The sequence below is a fragment of the Geotrypetes seraphini genome, chromosome 6 (assembly GCF_902459505.1).
Source record: "Geotrypetes seraphini chromosome 6, aGeoSer1.1, whole genome shotgun sequence".
Classification (NCBI taxonomy): Eukaryota; Metazoa; Chordata; class Amphibia; order Gymnophiona; family Dermophiidae; genus Geotrypetes; species Geotrypetes seraphini.
The window spans coordinates 32,591,492-32,610,747 of record NC_047089.1 but is presented as its reverse complement, the minus strand read 5'-3'; the positions used below and the strand labels follow the sequence as shown (position 1 = coordinate 32,610,747).

At 44.4% G+C, this 19,256-nt stretch overlaps 1 protein-coding gene across 1 annotated transcript in view; it reads right to left on the bottom strand.

Moving 5' to 3' along the window:
• The window catches only part of ARHGAP42 (Rho GTPase activating protein 42), a 359,221-nt gene that overhangs the window by 32,891 nt on the left and 307,074 nt on the right, over positions 1–19,256 (bottom strand). Inside the window, exons 14-15 of the mRNA XM_033949795.1 lie at positions 7,806–7,880; positions 3,732–3,816 (exon numbers count right to left, since the gene is read on the bottom strand). Of these exons, the coding sequence (XP_033805686.1) occupies positions 3,732–3,816; positions 7,806–7,880 (160 nt within the window). The remainder of the gene's footprint in view (positions 1–3,731; positions 3,817–7,805; positions 7,881–19,256) is intronic.

The following is a 19,256-nucleotide window of genomic DNA, read 5'->3' as shown; positions in this document are numbered from 1 at the left end:
AACATTGTTACACCAGATCCCAGACTTTAAAGATATGCAGAACTGGCTGCCAGAGAAGGCATGTCAGAAGTCAAAAATCTGCTTCAGGACTTAGGACTTTATATAAAACTCAACCACTTAAAAGATCTGGGCTTAAGAACCCTAACCGATCTTACAGCTCAACTCTCTTTTGTCATTACAATATATTTCTTTGACATTAGACAAGCTAATTTTTCTTGAAAGCACTTTGAATGATTTTTAGTCTTACTGGAGGAATTCTATAAGGAGCCATGTAGATTTAAGGTGGCACATGTGTACACATACATGTGTAAATGATAATCTGACTACCCACAATTGTGTAAGTATGCACAAATCTCCCAAAAGGCGGATGGTCACATGAACTCAGTATGGGTAAAGAGTGGACAGGAATATACTTATGTACATAGGGCCTGATTCTATACATAGCATCTAAAAAAAATTGGCGCCAATCAATGCAATGCTTAGCGCGATTCTATAAAAGTATACACACCTTACAGAATCATGCTTAGTGCCACGGCATGTCATAACTTTTAGGCGTACCCATTTAGGCCAAGGAAAATCAAGTCTAAATTTCTGTGCCTAAGTTGTGCACGGATTGGAGTATTCTATAACAGTGTGCATACATTTTTGGAACACCCACGATCTGCCCAGGCTCCTCCCCTGGCCATACCTGCTTTTCAGATTCATGCACTTGAAGTGATGCATAACACTTTGGGCTAGATTCACTAAACCTACCGATCCTGTAACTGGTTTTGCGATCCTTTCTGTTTCCCGACCTGATTCATTAACTGCTGCCCGATGAATCTCCTCTCCGATCCGATCCACCCATGCAAATGAGTAAAACCCCATGCAAAATAGCCAAGCAATTGATTCACTAACAATTGCTGTAGATCTGTCGGTACCTGTTTTACCATCAGGTCTGCCTGGGTTTTTTCCTTTTTTTTTTTTAATGGCACTGATATTTTGCGTGTATTACACACGCATAATATCTGCCCAATTTTAAAAAAAAAATTATAAAAGCTCCCCCCCCCGACAAAGTGCCCCCTCCCCGAACCACAAAAAAATGCCGCTGCCGCTGCAAACGAATGGCAGGAGGGATTCCCATTCCCTCCTGTCATCGGCACCACTTATTCCCCCCCACAAAAAAACAAACAGCTGGAGGGATGCCCACTCCCTCTTGCCACTGGACAGCAGCCACCGACGCCCCCTGCCCACTGATGCCAGACGCCACCAGTGCTGCCACCGCAAATGAATGGCAGGAGGGATTCTCCCTCCTCCCCTCTTCTTCCCCCACCCCCAAAACAAATGGCAGGATGGATGCCCACTTCCTCTTGCCACTGGACAGCAGCCACCGCTGCCCCTCCCTGTACCTTGAATTGGGAGCATGAGGGGTACTTAGTCCCTCCTGCTCCTCCGGACTCCAGTGACGACGAACTGTGGGCTTTAGGCTCTGATTGGCTCAGGCACCTCGGGCTCCTCACATAATGCGCCAGGGCAGGGCCTAAGGCCCGCAGTTCATCGTCGCTGGAGTCCGGAGGAGCTGGGGGGACTGAGCACCCCTCCTGCTCCCAACTTAAGGTACAGGGAGGGGCAGCGGTGGCTGCTGACCAGTGGAAAGAGGAAGTGGGCATCCCTCCTGCCATTTGTTTTGGAGGTGGGGGAAGAAGAGGGGCCGATGGGAGGAGAGAGAATCCCTCCTGTCATTTATTTGCGGTGGCAGCACTGGTGGCGTCGGGCAGCGGCGAACATTTTTTTGGGTTTGGGGAGGGAGGGGGGCCAATTTTTTTTTCTTTTTTTAATTGGGCCTCTATTTTGAATGTGTAATACACGCAAAATATCTGCCCAATTTTTTTTTTAAAAAAGAAAACAAACCCGGCAGAAGCCCTGACAGCAGTGACAGGAGGCTGCTTCTCCTGTCACTAATCTCAGGGCTCTGCCCCGACTCAATCACTCACTGAGTGTGAATCAGTGAATCAATCAGTGAATCGCTGAGGCCACTCGGATGGTCTCAGGACTCAAGGATCTCCCATACGAGGAACGGTTAAACAAATTGCAGCTATACTCACTCGAGGAGCGCAGAGAGAGGGGGGACATGATCGAGACGTTCAAGTATCTCTTGGGCCGCATAGAGACGGAGGAAGATATCTTCCTCTTCAAGGGTCCCACGACAACAAGAGGGCATCCGTGGAAAATTAGGGGAGGGAAACTACGAGCTGACACCAGGAAATTCTTTTTCACAGAAAGGGTGGTTGATCGCTGGAATAGTCTTCCACTACATGTGATCGAGGCCAGCAGCGTGCCTGATTTTAAGGCCAGATGGGATCGTCACATGGGATCTATTCACAGGGCAAAGGAAGAGGAGGGATCTATTCACAGGGCAATGGTAGGGGAGGGACATTAGGGTGGGCAGACTGGATGGGCCTTGGCCCTTATCTGCCGTCTATTTCTATGTTTCTATTTCAAAATTGGCCAACAGCGATTGAATCGCTATCTTTAGCAAATCTGGGCCTTTGTACAATGCGCCTTCCAAGTTGTGTGCGTAACTTCTATTTAGTGCCAATTAGCATCAATTAGGTGGTAATTGCAAAGTACATACTATATTAAATACAGGTACAGTGGTACTTTGGATTATGAGCATAATCCGTTCCAAGAGCATGCTCGTAATCCAAAATGCTCGTTTATCAAAGCGAGTTTCCCCATAGGAAATAATGGAAACTCGCTTTAATGCATTCCCCCCCCCATGAGAACCGGCATTGCTCCCCCTGAAGGCCCCCCTGTGATCCGGCACCCCCCCCACCCGCGATTTGGCCCTCCCCGCCACGATCTGGCACCCCCCCGACGCGATTGGGCACCCCCCGCCACGATCCGGCACCCCCCCCCCCGACACCCATCTGCACATGCTCAAGGCCCAGCAGAAGAGGAGGCCGATCTTCGGGTACCGGCACCAAGCACAGGACATGCCGGTGCCGGCGCCCAGAAGAGGGTAAGAAGTGGCGGGGGAGTGCCCAATCGCGGCGGGGGTGCCAGATCGCAGGGGGAGGGTGCTGGATCGTGGGGGGGGGGGGGGGGGGAGAGAGGAGGCGCTCGTAAATCGAGCCATGCTCGGTTTCCGAGGCACCGATTTTGCAAATGTTTTGCTCATCTTGAAAACACTCGCAAACCGGTGCGCTCGTAAACCAAGGTACCACTGTACTTATTTTGTACCGGGGCAAAGGATGGTTAATAGACTTGCCCAGGGTCACAAGGAGCAGTAGTTGGAAATTAACTGGTTCTTAGGCCCCTGCACTAACCTTTAGGCTACATCTCCTAGACACACCTAAACACATACATGGTGACACTAGCATTCAAATAGGTGTCCCTTTACAGAACTATTTCCTATTTGTTATTAACCATAGAATTCGATTTTTTTCACAATGGATTACAAAAACAAAGAGCTCCTTTTACTAAGGTGCGCTAGTGTTTTTAGTGCATGCAGGAAATTACCGCGCGCTACACTTCTAGAATTAACGCTAGCTCAATGCTGGCGTTAAGGTCTAGCGCGCATGGCTATATAGTGCGTGCTATTCCGCGCGTTAATCCGCGTGTTAATGCCCTAACACACCTTTGTAAAAGGAGCCCAAAGTAACCCAGCTTAAAAAGATTTCCATTTCAGCTTGATAAATATAATCTATTATGAAGCACTAAAGATCCAGACGGGCACAGAATCTACGTACCTGAGGTAGTTTTTCAATCCACTTGTTATAGTTTTATTGTCCCACAGTTCCATATCAATATCCATATCAGAAGGAGACTTGGGAGCTGTAAATGAAGCATTCACTTTAAAAAAAAAATGTCATTTAAGGCTTAACACAAATAAACTGATTTTGCTCACCAGGCAAACTTGAGAGGCCTACCCAGTTAAATCATCAACACAGCCTACGCAAGATTCCACAGTTAAATGTGTACAGTGCTAAAGCTATAGGTCCATTTTTCATACTGCCCATATTACTGCAACTCGGTCTACCGAGGAAAATATTTTAGGAAGCTTTTAAAAGCTTGCCCATGCCCCCCTGGAAATAATAACCCTGGGCTGTGTAAGGTTTTGCCCCCCAAAATGTAAGGTTTGGAGGGGTAATGTTGAGGCGGCCTTACAATCCGCCAGCTGTAGAAGAGCAGATTCAATTACAGTCAAAGGATAAAGTATGGTCCTGATAAATCGGAATAGTTTTTTTTCCCTCTTTTTTCCCTCTCTCTTCCTTCTTCTATTAATGTGGTTTTAATTGCAAATTAGAGGTCTGCACGGGAACAGGGATCGCGGGAATCCCCCCTTACCCATGGGACTCCCACAGGGACCCCCTTCTGGCCCACGGGACTCCCATGGGGACCCCCCTCTAGCCAACGGGACTCCCACGGGAATGGAAGGCTTTGGAAGCAGGGTTCGTCCATATAATATAATGGACACAACAGCCTTAGTAAAAGAGGGGATTTATAAGTTAATTACCTGAACAGAAAACAAAAAAAGGGTTCCACCAAAGAGATTCCACAAGGAAAACAGCAGCGCAAACACAAAAGAAACTGTGGAATTGATGATCCTGCCAGAAGTAATTGCTGCTTTTTATGGGGACGGGCGGGGATGGAGGTAATTCCTTGCGGGGATGGGTGGGGATGGAGAGATCCTGGCAGGGACGGGCGGGGATGGGTGGGATTTCTGTCCCCGTGCAACTCTCTATTGCAAATCAACATCAATTTTTTTTTTTCAAACTGACAGCATGCCAATGTTCAGAAATAATTATTTTTTTTTTTGCATTAATTTTTTTTAAGTGAATCATTTGTGCAATTTTGGGAGCAGATGTTATATCCACAGTCTGCATATGCTGGTTAGCATTTCCTTTTGAAAATGAGCATGCAAGGAGGGGGGGTCTGTGGTATCTGTACATCTGCAGCTTTCAGTGAGCGTACCCCCACTTAATTTTCCTGTGAAGCACAGCATATGATTGCACTTACAAAGGTGAATTATAGCTACTTACACTATTAGACCCGGGAGAGGGGACGGCCTAGTTTATAGAAGAACCGGCAGAAAAGAGTTCAGGTAGCAGAAATATTAGGTAAGTCACTAAAGTCCTGTTCCCATAACAATCTAAGATCTTTCAGAGAGGAATTCATTGTAGTTGTATGCTCTGGTTTATGGTATCATTTAAATGATAAAAATACATACATAAAAAATAAAGCAGTGCTTCTCAGAAAAGGCCTCTCTATAGGTTTAGAGCACATATCTAAATCCTGAGAAGGGTAGAGATAGAGGATCCATCTAAAGAAGAGCAGTAAACATGCCATGATTTCAACTGTATACAGGCAGTCCCTGAGTTACAGACGCCAAACTTGAGTATGACTCATACTTAAGAACGCGTTTACAGCTTCATTTGATTTCATTGAGCAGTATTTCCAGTGGCATAGACTCCTACACTTCTCCTGTAGCAGATTCAGGACCGACGCATGGCCATATTAAGAACAGTGTGTGGTTGTGCATGCTGTACCTTAGAGGGACCACTGGTAGGGACAATTGACACTTTAGTCATCTGGGAGCAGAGGTAAGCAGCAAGAATCTTAAAATCTACAAGTTCTGAGTTACATACAAATCTGACTTAAGAACAGCTTTAAAATCGTAACTCGTTCTTAACCCGAGGGCTGCCTGTATTAACAAAATATGGTGACCATGTCTATTGATTTAATGTTTAGTGAAGCAAATTGTAGCATCAAATTAGTTAATATAAGTTTCAAATGATTTAATTTGGAGCTCTAAACTTTTTTGATTACATGGATGCCATCAGTGGCATAGTAAGGGAGGGGGAGGCAGTCCGCCCCCGGCGTGCTGTTCCTCGGGGCACCAGCACCATTTCTCCTCTCCCCCCTTCCCATTCCTCCCATCACACGCGCACCTCTTCCCTTCCCCTGTGCCTTTTTAAGTTCGACGTGAGCAGCCACCAACATGCTGCCCGTGTCGGCTTTGACGCTCTCTCCAACGTCACTTCCGGGACCCACGCCTAGGACGGGACATCAGAGAGAACGCCGAAGACGATGCGGGCAGCAAATTGGTGGTTGCTTGCGCTGAAGTATGCGTGGCAGGGGTGGGGTGGGAAAGAAAGCAGAAGAAAGGCGCCACCTCCCCCCAGGGCAGGATTAACCAATAGGCCAAGTAGGCACGTGCCTAGGGCCCGAAATGGTCAGGGGGGCACGATGAAGGAAGGCATCAACATTGTTTTTTCCAAATGGCGATGGGCCCCTCCAGCATCGATCGGCAATGCGCTCCCCCCCCCCATCGACGGAAAGTAAGACAACCAAGCAACGCAGTCAAGAAAGGCAACGGGAACTGTAATTGTGCAAGCGGTGCTGCTTGCCCAAAGCTTCCCTCTGATGCAGCTTCCTGTTTCCGCCTGGGCGCATGGTGGGGTGGGGCAGGGCAGGGGGCCCAGTGTACTTGTGTGCCTAGGGGCCCTCGATGAATTAATCCTGCCCTGCCTCCCCCGGGCGCTGCTTACCCTCGCTACACCACTACATGCCATCCAAATAAGAGCGATACTTGAGGGTTCTTTCATACTACATAAAAAAATAACTGAATTCAAAAAGCAGAGAAAGTGCATTTAGAAACTTCTTTAACACAAGAACAGGATCTTCAAGCAAACTATGTACAGTATAATCTCGATATAACGGACTTGCTTATAATGGAACTTTGTCTATAGCCGACGAGGTCCGCTGGTCCCGACCGAGCACCTTTATAAACATGGAGAAAATCATCGCTTACAGTGTTCCACTGGTCGTTCGCGGTCAGCGGTTCGCGGTCTTTTGTGACCGCAAACCGCCAACAAGGAGAGGGCAGCGGGAGAGGCACGAGAGAGCAGCCGGAGCGCCGGCGAGTGCAGGAAATCACTCACTGTATGCTCCGACCGCCTCTTCCTGCACTAAGACGGGCCTTATCCAATCAGGAGCTGCTTTGATACGCTCGACTTTAGTGCAGGAAGAGGTGATCGGTACTCCAGCTGCTCTTTCCTGCCTCTCCTGCTGCCCTCTCCAGTCTCCCCCATGAAAAACCGCATTTGCGGTTTTTCAAGATTCGCGGGGGTTTCCTGGAACAGAACCCCCACGAATATTGGGGGAGTACTGTATAGCGGACTCGCATATAACAGACTTTCGGATATAACGAACAACTAATTTGGTCCCCAGAGCCGCTTTTAGCTGTAGTTTTATTCGGCTGTAACGGACATGCAGGCTCCGCCTACAAGGCGCGTGGCGTGCCAGTGATATAGTATCAAAATGCAGCCCAGAAGAAAATGACAGATTATTTTTCTTTCCAGTACAGTACGACATAATGCTTTAGAACAGGGATCACAAAGCAATCTAGTCGGGTTTTCAGGATTTCCCCAATGAATATGCATTGAAAGCAGTGCATGCACATAGATCGCATGCATATTCATTGGGGAAATTCTGAAAACCTGACCGGATTGCAGCCCTTGAGGAGGGACTATGACACCCCTGCTTTAGAACATCTTTTAGTGTTGTGGTTTTGCAATCATTTCGTGCCATACCAATGTTTTGCTGAGTTTTGTTCTTGATGTTGCTGATATACTTGTGCAGTGACTGTTGTTCATCGATTGTACGTTGTTTCAAGTTGACCTAAATAAAGATTTTAAAAAATACAACTCTGGATATAACGGACTCTGGATATAATGGACTGTTTTGCCAGGTCCCTTGAAGTCTGTTATAACGAGATTATACTGTATAAACATTTCACTCCCATGTGATTCTGAACTTACAAAATATCGTATTCATGAACTTCTGCACTTTGGAGTTTACGCCTCCTATTCTGTACAGACCCAAGATGGTGATACCTAAGAGAAGACAAAACAAGAGAAAACAAATCTGTATTGAAGCGGCTTGGCTATAGAGTGAAAAGAGAAAGACGGATGCGCTGTTAAGCTAAGTAGAATCTGAAGAAGATACAATATTTTTGGAATGTTTTTGAAGTCAAGTGAAAACTCGAAGAGGATGAATATTTGAATTTGATGGTGGTACTTCTCTGTAGAGCTATATACTATATCCTCTAATACTGTGAAGATTATGAAATAGGACTATAAGATCTGCATTATGATTTTTTTTTCAAAATGACCTAGAATGTTTAAGAAGAAAAACTTATGAAATTACCTACAAAGAGTCTGGACTTTAACTCGATAAACGTATTATGAAATCAGCCCTCCTTAAACAGATCAACTAATTTTTTAAAAAAAAGTATTTATTGAGTTTTAAGGTAGTAAATAGAAAGAAAATGATAGAAAATGATTTTTAAAAAAAGTTATATATAAAATAAAAATACATAGATATAAAATGATGGGGGAGGTGGTATAGTCTAAGATTGAAACTGGTAAAATGTGCTATTGATACACATAACAAAGCAGTCATCCTAATTCTGAGGCTATTTATCCACCTATAGTTAGAAGACAGAGTTACTGGGAGATTTTAAATTGTTCATCGCTTAGAATTTGATTAAGCGATTAATCAAGAGAAATAATAAACTTGAAACTTGATAGGGGTGGATAATATAGTTTATTCTATTTTCAATTTTTATATATATATATATATTTATATATATATTTATATATATATATATATATATATATATATATATATATATAAAGCAAAACTAAAGCAAGACAAAGCAAACCAAGGGTAAAATGAGCTCAATTAACAGTGCAAAGGCAAAGTTAATCATATACATAGAAACAAGTGAGATCTCTCGGATAGAGAAAGAGATAATGGTTACTGCGGATGGGCAGACTAGATGGGCCATTTGGCCTTTATCTGCTGTCACGTTGCTCTGTTTCTAATAATGATTCAGCTGATTTACTTTTTTCCCATAGTTTTTCAATTATTGTAGAGTGTATGTTACAGAACTGCAGGTTTCATAGTGATCTTCTCTAATCCTATATAGAATTCTTACATAGATGAATTCTTATAGTTACTTGCATAAAGATTGCTCTCACATTATCTGTAACATTCTTCTTACATACTGAGAAAATGTGATGACGTGTGTGCCGGCTTAATTTGGGTGGGGTGGGGAATATCCAGATCCATGGCTAACATTTATTATTTATTTAAAAAGCTTACAGCCCAATTAAACCTAAGAGGGTTCCAAAATTACATACAAAATTAAAAACACAACAAAAAAAAAAATCCATGACATAAAAATGCTAGACAGTGTAATAACTAGTCACTCCCATTCCCTATCCACCCAAGGTTCAGCATCTCATCGCTCAGTCCCATAACCAGCATTTCCCCTTCCTCTAACTATTTTCTAGTCCAGGGGTGGGCAACTCCGGTCCTCGAGGGTCATAATCCAATCGGGTTTTCAGGATTTCCCCAATGAATATGCATTGAAAGCAGTGCATACAAATAGATCTCAGGCATATTCATTGGGGAAATCCTGACTGGATTCCGGCCCTTGAGGACCGGAGTTGCCCATGTAAGTTCTAGTCAAGTGGTCCCCAACCCTGTCCTGGAGAACCACCAGGCCAGTCGGGTTTTCAGGCTAAAACTAATGAATATGCATGAGAGAGATTTGCATATAATGGAAGTGACAGGCATGCAAATCTGCTCCATGCATATTCATTAGGGCTATCCTGAAAACCCGATTGGCCAGGACAGGGTTGTGGATCACTGTTCTAGTCTATGGCCAGCATCTCACCTTCCCTTCCCTATCCTCAATAGGATCTAGTGTCTAGTCTCATCTCCCAGGTCCATCGCCACCCCATTTCTTCCCCATGCGGTGGCTATACCTCATATTTCTTCTGGTGCTCCAAAGATATTCAAGCATTTTGCTGTGTTCTGCATGCTTCTTGGCAGGAATGCATCCTGGAAGCTCCCATGATGCATTTTCTGCTGGGCAGATGTGTGGGCGTATTTGAGCATAGGCCTGTATAGAAAGGTCCCATGCTGGTGTGCACTACTTTTGAAATGGCCAGAGAGAGAAAGGTAGAGGCAAAAGGTGTTAGCCACAGGACCAGGCGAAGGCATGGGAGATAAGACCATGAACACTGGGTGGGGGCGGAAGAGGGGATGTAGATGCTGCACCTAGCGTGGATGAGTAAGAAAGGGAAAAGCTAGACTTGTAGAAAGATTTGTGTATAGGTTTAGCTTCCTAAATTTGGACTTTTAATTTCTGTCATAAATTGTATAAGTTATGTGCTATTATCCACATAATTTGAATGATTCTATCAATTATAGTGGTATTTTTACAAGATGGCTGATACAGGCTTTTTTTTTTTTCTTCTTAATGCACAAAGACCATTTGGATATTTTCTTGACTTTTGCAGATAATTTAAAAGTAAAGGAGGGTTTGTAATGTGGCATGATGTTCAGAAATGTAAATTTGACTTCACCCCTCCCCCTGACACCTCTAATTCTGTCCAAAAATACCACTGGCATGCTGACATCCCTACACCTAACTTAATTGACAGATTATTTTGCCCAGGCAAGTTCACAGAGAACTAATGTCATTGCGCCATGTAATATTCCATTCTCACAGATAAAGCCCTTGCACGGTATCCTGCACTCTCCTTTGGACTAAATCTACAGTAGTACAACCTTCTAATTGATTTCAGAGCCACAGTGATCCGTGAAGCAGTCATTTAGAAAATGTATCTTCAGAGTACATTCTGATGAGGCATTTATCTAAAAAATAATTGAAATTTCCTGTTGTGGTGTTGCCAATTTTATATAATTAGTTAATATTTCACCCTGGCCAAGTCCCGACGACATTTTTCCTCGTCACACAGGGAACTGAGATGCGCAGCTAAAAATGGAAGATCTAGCATGTTCAGTTGTTCAGAATACATTTATATATTGGACACATCTGTCAACTCCATTCCTTTAAATCAAATGAGTTAGCCATTATCTGGTTTTTAGACTATTGTGGATTGATTTGGGTTGGACAATGTCTAAAAATGGTAATGCTCAAATATAACAGATTCCACAGAGCATTCTTTCCTGCAGGATTTCATTGCTTGATTTTATGTCATCCCTAGGATGAAGAACCAGCACTGCACCAATTTGATGTCCTCTATCATGTCAATACAATTTACAGAATACCATGGTATCGCATGATGTGACATATTATTTTATTTAGATTATTTTAGATTAGTTCTTTCTTTGGACTTAGTGGATTGAATTCCTTTGCATTTTCTGCATGTGAACTTATCTGGTGTGTTTGAATTATCTTTTCTGTTTTAATGGAGTTCTTTTATGGCTGTATTGAATTATTTTGTAAACCGCTTTGTTCTTATTTGTAGTTTAAGCGGTATAGCAAGAGTTTTAATAAACATCCCACTTGTTACCTTCTTTCCAGTTTCAAAATGTCTAGACATTCTTGCTTACGGCCTTGGCTGCCCTGAGTAGGCCTGCTCTTACTATCGGAAGCAGGGCCTGGCTAGTACCTGGATGGGAGACCACTTGGGAATACCAGGTGCTGTAGGGCCAGTGTTTCCCAGCCCTGTCCTGGAGGCCCACTAGCCAGCTGGATTTTCGGGATAGCCCTAATGAATATGGATGAGAGAGATTTGCAGATAATGGAGTTGGCAGGCATGCAAATCTGCCCCATGCATATTCATTAGGGTATCCTGAAAACCTGACTGGCTGGTGGTCCTCCACGACAGGGTTGGGAACCACTGCTTTAGGCTAAGGGACCCTATTGCTGGGCAGCAACGACACAGTGGAGCCCCACATAGCATGGGAGAAAGCAATGGCAAACCACTCCTGTACTCTTTGTGAAACATCACAGGGTGGATTCCTTACTGTGTGTAGCCATGACTTGGTGGCTTAATCTATCCATCCAGCCATACCCACCAATTATAATTTTTAGACTTCTGACCTTGATGTACAAAGTAACTTGTTTACAGTAAAGTGTGTATTTGCAGATGATACAGGTTAATTTGGAATCAGTCATGTTTGTGCAATTTCGATGTATAGTATTCCCCTGATATTCACGGAGGTTCCATTCCAGGAACCCCCGCGAATCTCGAAAAACCACGAATATGGTTTTTCATGGGGGGGCCTGAAGAGGGCAGAGGGAGAGGGCAGCAGGAGAGCAGCCGGAGTGCCGCGAGTGCAGGAAATCACTCGCGGTATGCTCTGACCGCCTCTTCCTGCACTAAGCCGGGCCTTATCCAATCAGGAGCTGCGTGTCAAAGCCCGACTTAGTGCAGGAAGAGGCTGTCGGAGCGTACCGCGAGTGATTTCCTGCACTCGCGGCGCTCCGGCTGCTCTCTCCTGCCTCTCCCGCTGCCCTCTCCTTGTCGGCGGTTCGCGGTCGGAAAATACCGGGACCGGCAACCGCGAACGACCGGGGGAACACCGTAATCCCACTGGGGTTGTTTCAGCCTTTACCACAACCTCTTTTGCAAAGTTATTCTAATTTGCTTGTTTTGCCAATATCTTTGGCCGATACCTCTTTCTGAACAATACACTCACGAGTGTGTAATGGTCTGTCCCTCCCCCTCCAAAAGCTATTCACCGGTTGAGTAAAAACTCTCGCAGGTTGGTTATCTCTTTGTTTCACAGTGTACTGCCATAAAACACAAAGATCATCTCTTAGTGAAAACTGTTAAATGTTGGAACAGAACAGTTAATTATCAATGTGCCTTTGGGATATCAGAGAAGATTCACAATTGGACCTATGAGTCTTCCGATTGCCTTCTGTGTGGGGCTTTGCACATCTGACTCAATGGTTTGAATTGCTGTACATGCACATACTGTCAAAAGCAAATGAAACACAGCAGACTGATATTATCTACCGAAAGAATCCATTCTATCAGACAATATTAACGTCTGTCGTCTAATGCTATTTGTCTGCTAGCATTACCTTCACTGCGTTCTTTAACCCAATCTGACTAAGCAATAATGGGGTATGGATTTTAATCACACAAGAGCTATAGATAGGAAAACAATTTATCACAAGAGAAATCTAACTCAACAAAGTACAGAGGATAAACAAGAACACAGCTGCATTTTAAATGTAATTTCAATAACTAGGGAGAGGTGAATTAAATTCGAATCAACTCTGTTCCCTTTCCTGCTGGTAATTCTTAAAACTGTTTTTATTGTTTACCATTTTTAGATATAAAATAGATTATTTGTCTGCTCAGTTTCAGGTAGTTAAATGGAATACAAACTAAATCTATTATCAATTTAAATAGCTTCACACGTTCATTAAACTCGGCATCGGGTCTCCAATATCAGCCAGACCAAGTAATATGGAATTACATGGCAGAACTAAGTAGTTCGCTGATCTGGAACCTGCGTTTGCGGAGTTCTATGTGTGAGGTTCCGCCACCAGCCTGCCAAGACCTGTTATTTGCTGGAGTTAGTGTTACCAGACCTCCTAGACCCGCCCCCGGCCCATCCAGTTCTACCCATCCCCATCCCGTTATGCCCTGGTTCCCCACCCCCACCCCCACCCCGCTGTGTGCTCTCATCCGGCAGGAGGGCATCTGCTAGAAGCTTTTCAAAACTGAGTGCTGGGTTTTGTAAAGCCATCTGGACCCCCGGACATGTCCTCAAAATGAGGACATATCCGGGGAAATCCGGACTTCTGGTAACCCTAGCTGGAATGAACATCTAACACCAGTTAGTATCAGTGTGACTCACCAGACAGGATGGCTATGTCTGTTCAAAACATGGCTGAGTTTCTTGCCAGAAGCCATCTTATTCCTGTCTGGATTTCTAAAGAAACCTAGTCACTGTTTGGTTACTTGCTGTAACCCCTCCCTCTTTGAAACTCACTATTTTCAGTCTCTTGAGAGGGAAAAGTTAAACATAAAATCTAAAATTACCTTTAAAAAAATTTACAAGAAATAAAAGTTTTTGTTATTTTATTATTACAGTTCTAAAAGATATATATCCAAATAACTTTTAACATAAAACCCCAAATAAACTTTTTCCTCATAGAGTTTAGTCCTTTCAAAAGATTTTTCTCACAGATTTCAAATGTAAATTTTCTCACAAGACTCCGTTGTTTATTTTTCATGCCGTTGGGTACCAGCGCTTCTTTTTTTTTTAAACATATGTTTATTAATGGTGGAAAAATCACAACCCAACAGAGTACAAACTCAACAGCAGAGATACACAAATGGTCCAACACAAATGTGAGTAAAACAAATACAATACAACGAGCCCACCAGTGGAAGCCATCCTAGGCATTGGAGAAGGGTCTTTTGTCTTTTTTTCTTCTTTTGGAGATTCCGTTTTGGTCAACAGCAAACCTAATTCCTAACTTAAAGAAATCAAAGGGAGCAAAACCCTAACACCTTGAAAAATATGTTTATTGCTTTAATTTTCTCTAACTACCCACAGAAAAGAAAAAAATAATTGAAATTCCCTAACTTTTCCAACCCTGATGTATTTTAAACTACAGTGGTACCTCGGTTTACGAGTGCACCAGTTTGCGAGTGTTTTGCAAAACGAGCAAAACATTCGCAATATTGGTGCCTCGCAAACCGAGCTTACCTCGATGTACGAGCACCTCTTCCCTGCTATCCGGCACCCCCAGCGCGATCCGGCACCGCTCGCGTCGCCCCCCCCCCCCCGCCGTGATCCGATATCCTCCGTACCCATCACCCACCCGAACGTATCACTTACCCCCCCATCTGGCATCCGGCAACGGCACCAAAGCATAGGACATGCCGGTGCCCGAAGATCTCTCATCCTTTTTGCTGGGCCTTGAGCATCTGCGCAGATGATCAAGGCCCAGCAAAAAGGATGAGAGATCCTTGGGCACCGGCACCGGCATGTCCTGTGCCTTGGTGCCGGGTGCCAATGGGGGTAAGTGATGCGTTCGAGTGGGTGATGGGTACGGGGAGGATATCGGATCGCGGCGGGGGGGGGGCCTTCGTGAGCGGGGGGAAGCAATGCCAGTTTGCAGGGGGAGGGGGGTAGAGCAGTGCCACTGGCCTCGGGGGGGGAAGGTAGAGCAGTGCCACTGGCCTCGGGGGGTGGGGGGGAACGAATCAAGCGAGTTTCCCTTACTTTCTATGGGGAAACTCGCTTTGATATACGAGTAATTTGGTTTACGAGCATGCTTCTGGAACGAATTATGCTCGTAAACCAAGGTACCACTGTATTCTCAAACAAACCCCAGACCAACCTGTCTTTCAAACTGAACTCTTGCCAACTCTTTTTTTCCTCTCTGGCAGTTTTAGAATCCTGCCCTGCACTGCTCACTGCTACGCAGGGCCGGATTTTCCTATAGGCTAACTAGGCTTCAGCCTAGGGCCTCAAGATCCGTGTCACATTTTTTATAAAGGTTAGAACCAATAACAATATGTTTCATTTAACATATTGATATATATCACAGTAATGATGTATTTTATTATCTCTCATGTAATTTACAAACTTAAAAATGGGAGGTGAAAGGGCCTCATAAGTGGAATAGCCTAGGGCCTCTTTTCATCTAAATCCGGCCCTGCTGCTACGTGATCTCATCAGAGCTAATGCAGACATAACATTCCAGAATTCTCACTCTCAGGCAGGCAAATACAGCATTAAATTACCCAGCTAACAAACAAAACTTTTCACTTCAAAATAAAAACTTCTATCAGATCTTCTGCCCTATAAACCATAACATATTTCAAGCTTGGCCTACACTACTTGGGATCTTGTGCTTTGGCTGCTTGCTTCTCCCAAGTTCCCTAGTCATCTAAAACCCTTCTTGATCCTGTTCTAGCCCCTACTAGCTGGACTTTGACCTTACTCCTGCTTTGCCTCTCATTAGTAGGAGCTTATGTCTCCTTTGGGGCTCCTCTGCTATCTGGTTTCTCCTTGGGTTCAAGCAGCAAAGACTTGGAAGCTACCAGAAAAAGAATGGCAGTTAGTTGCTACAGGCAGAGACCCCACATTACGATCCCCTCGATCCAGGGGCCACGTCCTGTGAGGAACTTGTCCATGGATCTAGTCTGCTCACCACTCTTGGGACTCTCTATACTGACGGGAGTCATGAAATCATGCGGCTCCATCAGGGGGGATGCTGGTGCAAAATGTCATGAACAGAGGATGAGGATAGGGGCACCGTGAGTCGAAAATGCCCCTCCACATGTCTATTTACCAAACTGCTTATTATCTAGGTGGATACAAGAGGCAGCAGGAGACAATGACTTGCTCTAGGCCTCAAGGAGTGTCAGTGGTAGACACGTAGGGGTCGAACCCTGGCTCTCAGCTCATTGCTCTAACCACTGGGCTACTTTCTTGCCAGACTTAGGGATACCAGACTTACGGATTTCCCTGGACATGTCCTCATTTTGAGGACACATCCGGGGATCCGGATGGCTTTTCAAAACCAAGCACTTTGTCCGGGTTTTGAAAAGCTTTCCTTCATGCAGTAGAGCATCCGCACATGCGCCGCGATGATGTTGCGTGCATGCGTGGATGTCCTGCCTGACGAGAGCAGGCAGCGGGGGTAGGGCTGGGGTAGGACCAGGGTGGGATTGGAGGTGGGACCGGGACATGACCGGGTATGGATGGATGGAACCTGGGCCTGGGGGGGCGAGTCTAGGGGTCCGGATTTTCTAGACAGAAAATCTGGCAACCCTATCCAGACTGCTTTGAATAATTTGTAGAATCTATAACTTTCACCATCTTATATGTTACTACATTTTCTAGATCAGTGTTCTTCAACCACCGGTCCATGAACCAGTGCCGGTCCACAGAAATTTCCTGCCGGTCCACAGGGCCAGCACGTACATCAGGCCCAAAACAGTGTTCTTTAACTGCCAGTCCAAGGTGCGATCGATGCGCGTTATCTTCGAGCCAGCTCCCTCTTCCTAACTGATTCAGTGCACAAAGCCACGGACAGCGGCTCCTACGTGCATCCTGCGCCTGAACCTGAAGCCTTCTCTCTGACGTTGCAACGTCAGAGGGAAGGCTTCCAGATGAGGCACGGGACGTGCAAGGTGCAATTAGTTCTATTATGGGGGCGGGGTCTGGGGTGGAGATTGGGTAGAGATGGGCGGGGTCTGGCCCACAACTTAGCCCAGTGTTCTTCAACCGCTGGTCCACGGACCGATGCCGGTCCACAGAATAATTCTTTTATTTCTGCCGGTCCATAGGTGTAAAAAGGTTGAAAAACACTGTTCTAGATCATTTAAGAGTCAGCTTAACACTAGTCTTAGTATAGGTCCCCGGAAAACAATTCATTTAAATCAGCATTTTTCAATATAATGTCCATGAGCTTAGGTGCTCGTGCTTAATTTTTTCCCCCAAAGTGGAATCACAGCCCACAAGAATCAAATCAGCCTCATCACTGCAGGAAGGCCCTAAAAGGCAGGGACTGTAGTATTAGGCTGACTCACCCAGCTCAGCTTAAACAGATGTCAAAAACTCAAGCTTATTTATAAGAGCATAACTTTACCAGACTAAGTCAGACTAAAGATTCACCAAGTTTAGTATTATGTCTATCCAAGTTACAAGTAATCAGCAGAATCTCAATGAGCAGATATTTTGATACCAAATATATTATCAGTTTCTAATGGTGGTATATGAAAATTACCTTGTAGCACTTATTAAATGAAAAGAGAGCCTTCTAGGGGTGGGAATTGGAGAGTGTGTATAGTCACTGGCACTCTTTATGAGGAGAGGGAGCCATGAGCTCTCACTCTTCTCTCCTGCCTCCCTTCTCGGTCACTGCAACATATGAAGATCTTTGGTATTGTATAGGGTTGGAAATTTTTAAATCAACTTTTGAAGGTGTGTAGGAGATGAAAGCTCTAAAGTAGAGAACTCAATTTCCCCGCGGGTTTTATTGCTATCCATGTCCCGTTCCTGTAAGCTCTGCCGTAACCACACAGGCCTTAAACACTTAGGATTTTAACGTGTTTGAGGCTTGTGCAGATGAGGATGGAGCTTGCAGGAATGGGACAGGGACAGAACTCCCGGGGCCGGGACGGGAAAATGAGCTCCCGCGGGGACGGGGGAAAATTTGTCCCCGTGTCATTCTCTACTCCGAAGGAACAGTAGGAGAGGGTAGGGGGAACAAAAGAGCTAGCAAATAGTAGAGACAAGAGTGTCCAGCCCAGCACAGAAAGATTTTCTCTGGTTTCAATGAGCCTGGAGCAAAACTAAGTGGCTATCACTCAAAGTAGTGAAGGCCACTAATTTAAACCTATTTTGTTTCCTATCTTTTAACAATCCATAAAAAGAAATCTAACTCTTATCCTATCATGTAGTAATATGAAGCCTATGGTGGTCATTTTTTTTATTTTTTTGAGAGTTAGGAATCTTCATTTCCTAAATTTCCCGATTACACATTTCCTTTCCCATTTGGAGCTAGTAAGAATGTATAAGAGGGAGATTTTGCAATACTCTGATGTAGATCATTTTCAACCTGATAACCTCTATTTTGTCCTTAAGAGGACAGTAATTGTCCAAAAGCATCCTGGAACAAGAATGTTTTAAATTTTGATTTAAATTGATTTATTGCAGATTCACTGCGCAACTGATTGGGCAGCGAATTCCAAAGAGAAGAGGCGGTGACCGCAAAATTATTGGAACGCAACGTGTTGATTGATTTTAATGATGGTATGACAAGAAGGTTTCTGTGACATTGAACGAAGCGATTTTGAAGGACTGTAAGGAATTAAAAGTCTATCAATGAATTCTGGTTGATTAAACGTGTTGCAAAAGTTAAGAGTAAGATTTTATAACTAATTCTATGTTCAACGGGTAACCAATGCGCGCTGAACAGGAGAGGTGAAACGTGATCGTATTTCTTAGCACCATAGATAATCTTGATAGCTGTATTCTGCACTATCTGAAGTCGTCTAATTTCTTTTTTAGTAATGCCTTTATATAGGGAAGTGGTTCTTAACCTTGTTGGAGGTACTGAACCCCACCAGTTTCATATGCGTGTTCACCGAACCCTTCTTTATTCCCTTAGTTTTGCCGGAGCTAGACTAGAATTACTCAGCTTGGCATTGCAAATCATGCAATTAGGACGCTGACTCCCATCACGTTACATTATACATGTGAATCCATATTGTACATATTCGTCCGACCACTTTCGTATTTTGCTCGACATAGTTAGTAAGGGATTAAAATATTAAGATAGGTATCACACGACGTACCATCACAACAGTTACAATTCGACTACTGTGCGCATCAAATCCCCTGCAGCACAGATAGGCCAAGCGATGTTGCGGGATCACCTGCAGCCAATTATGGACAAGCGG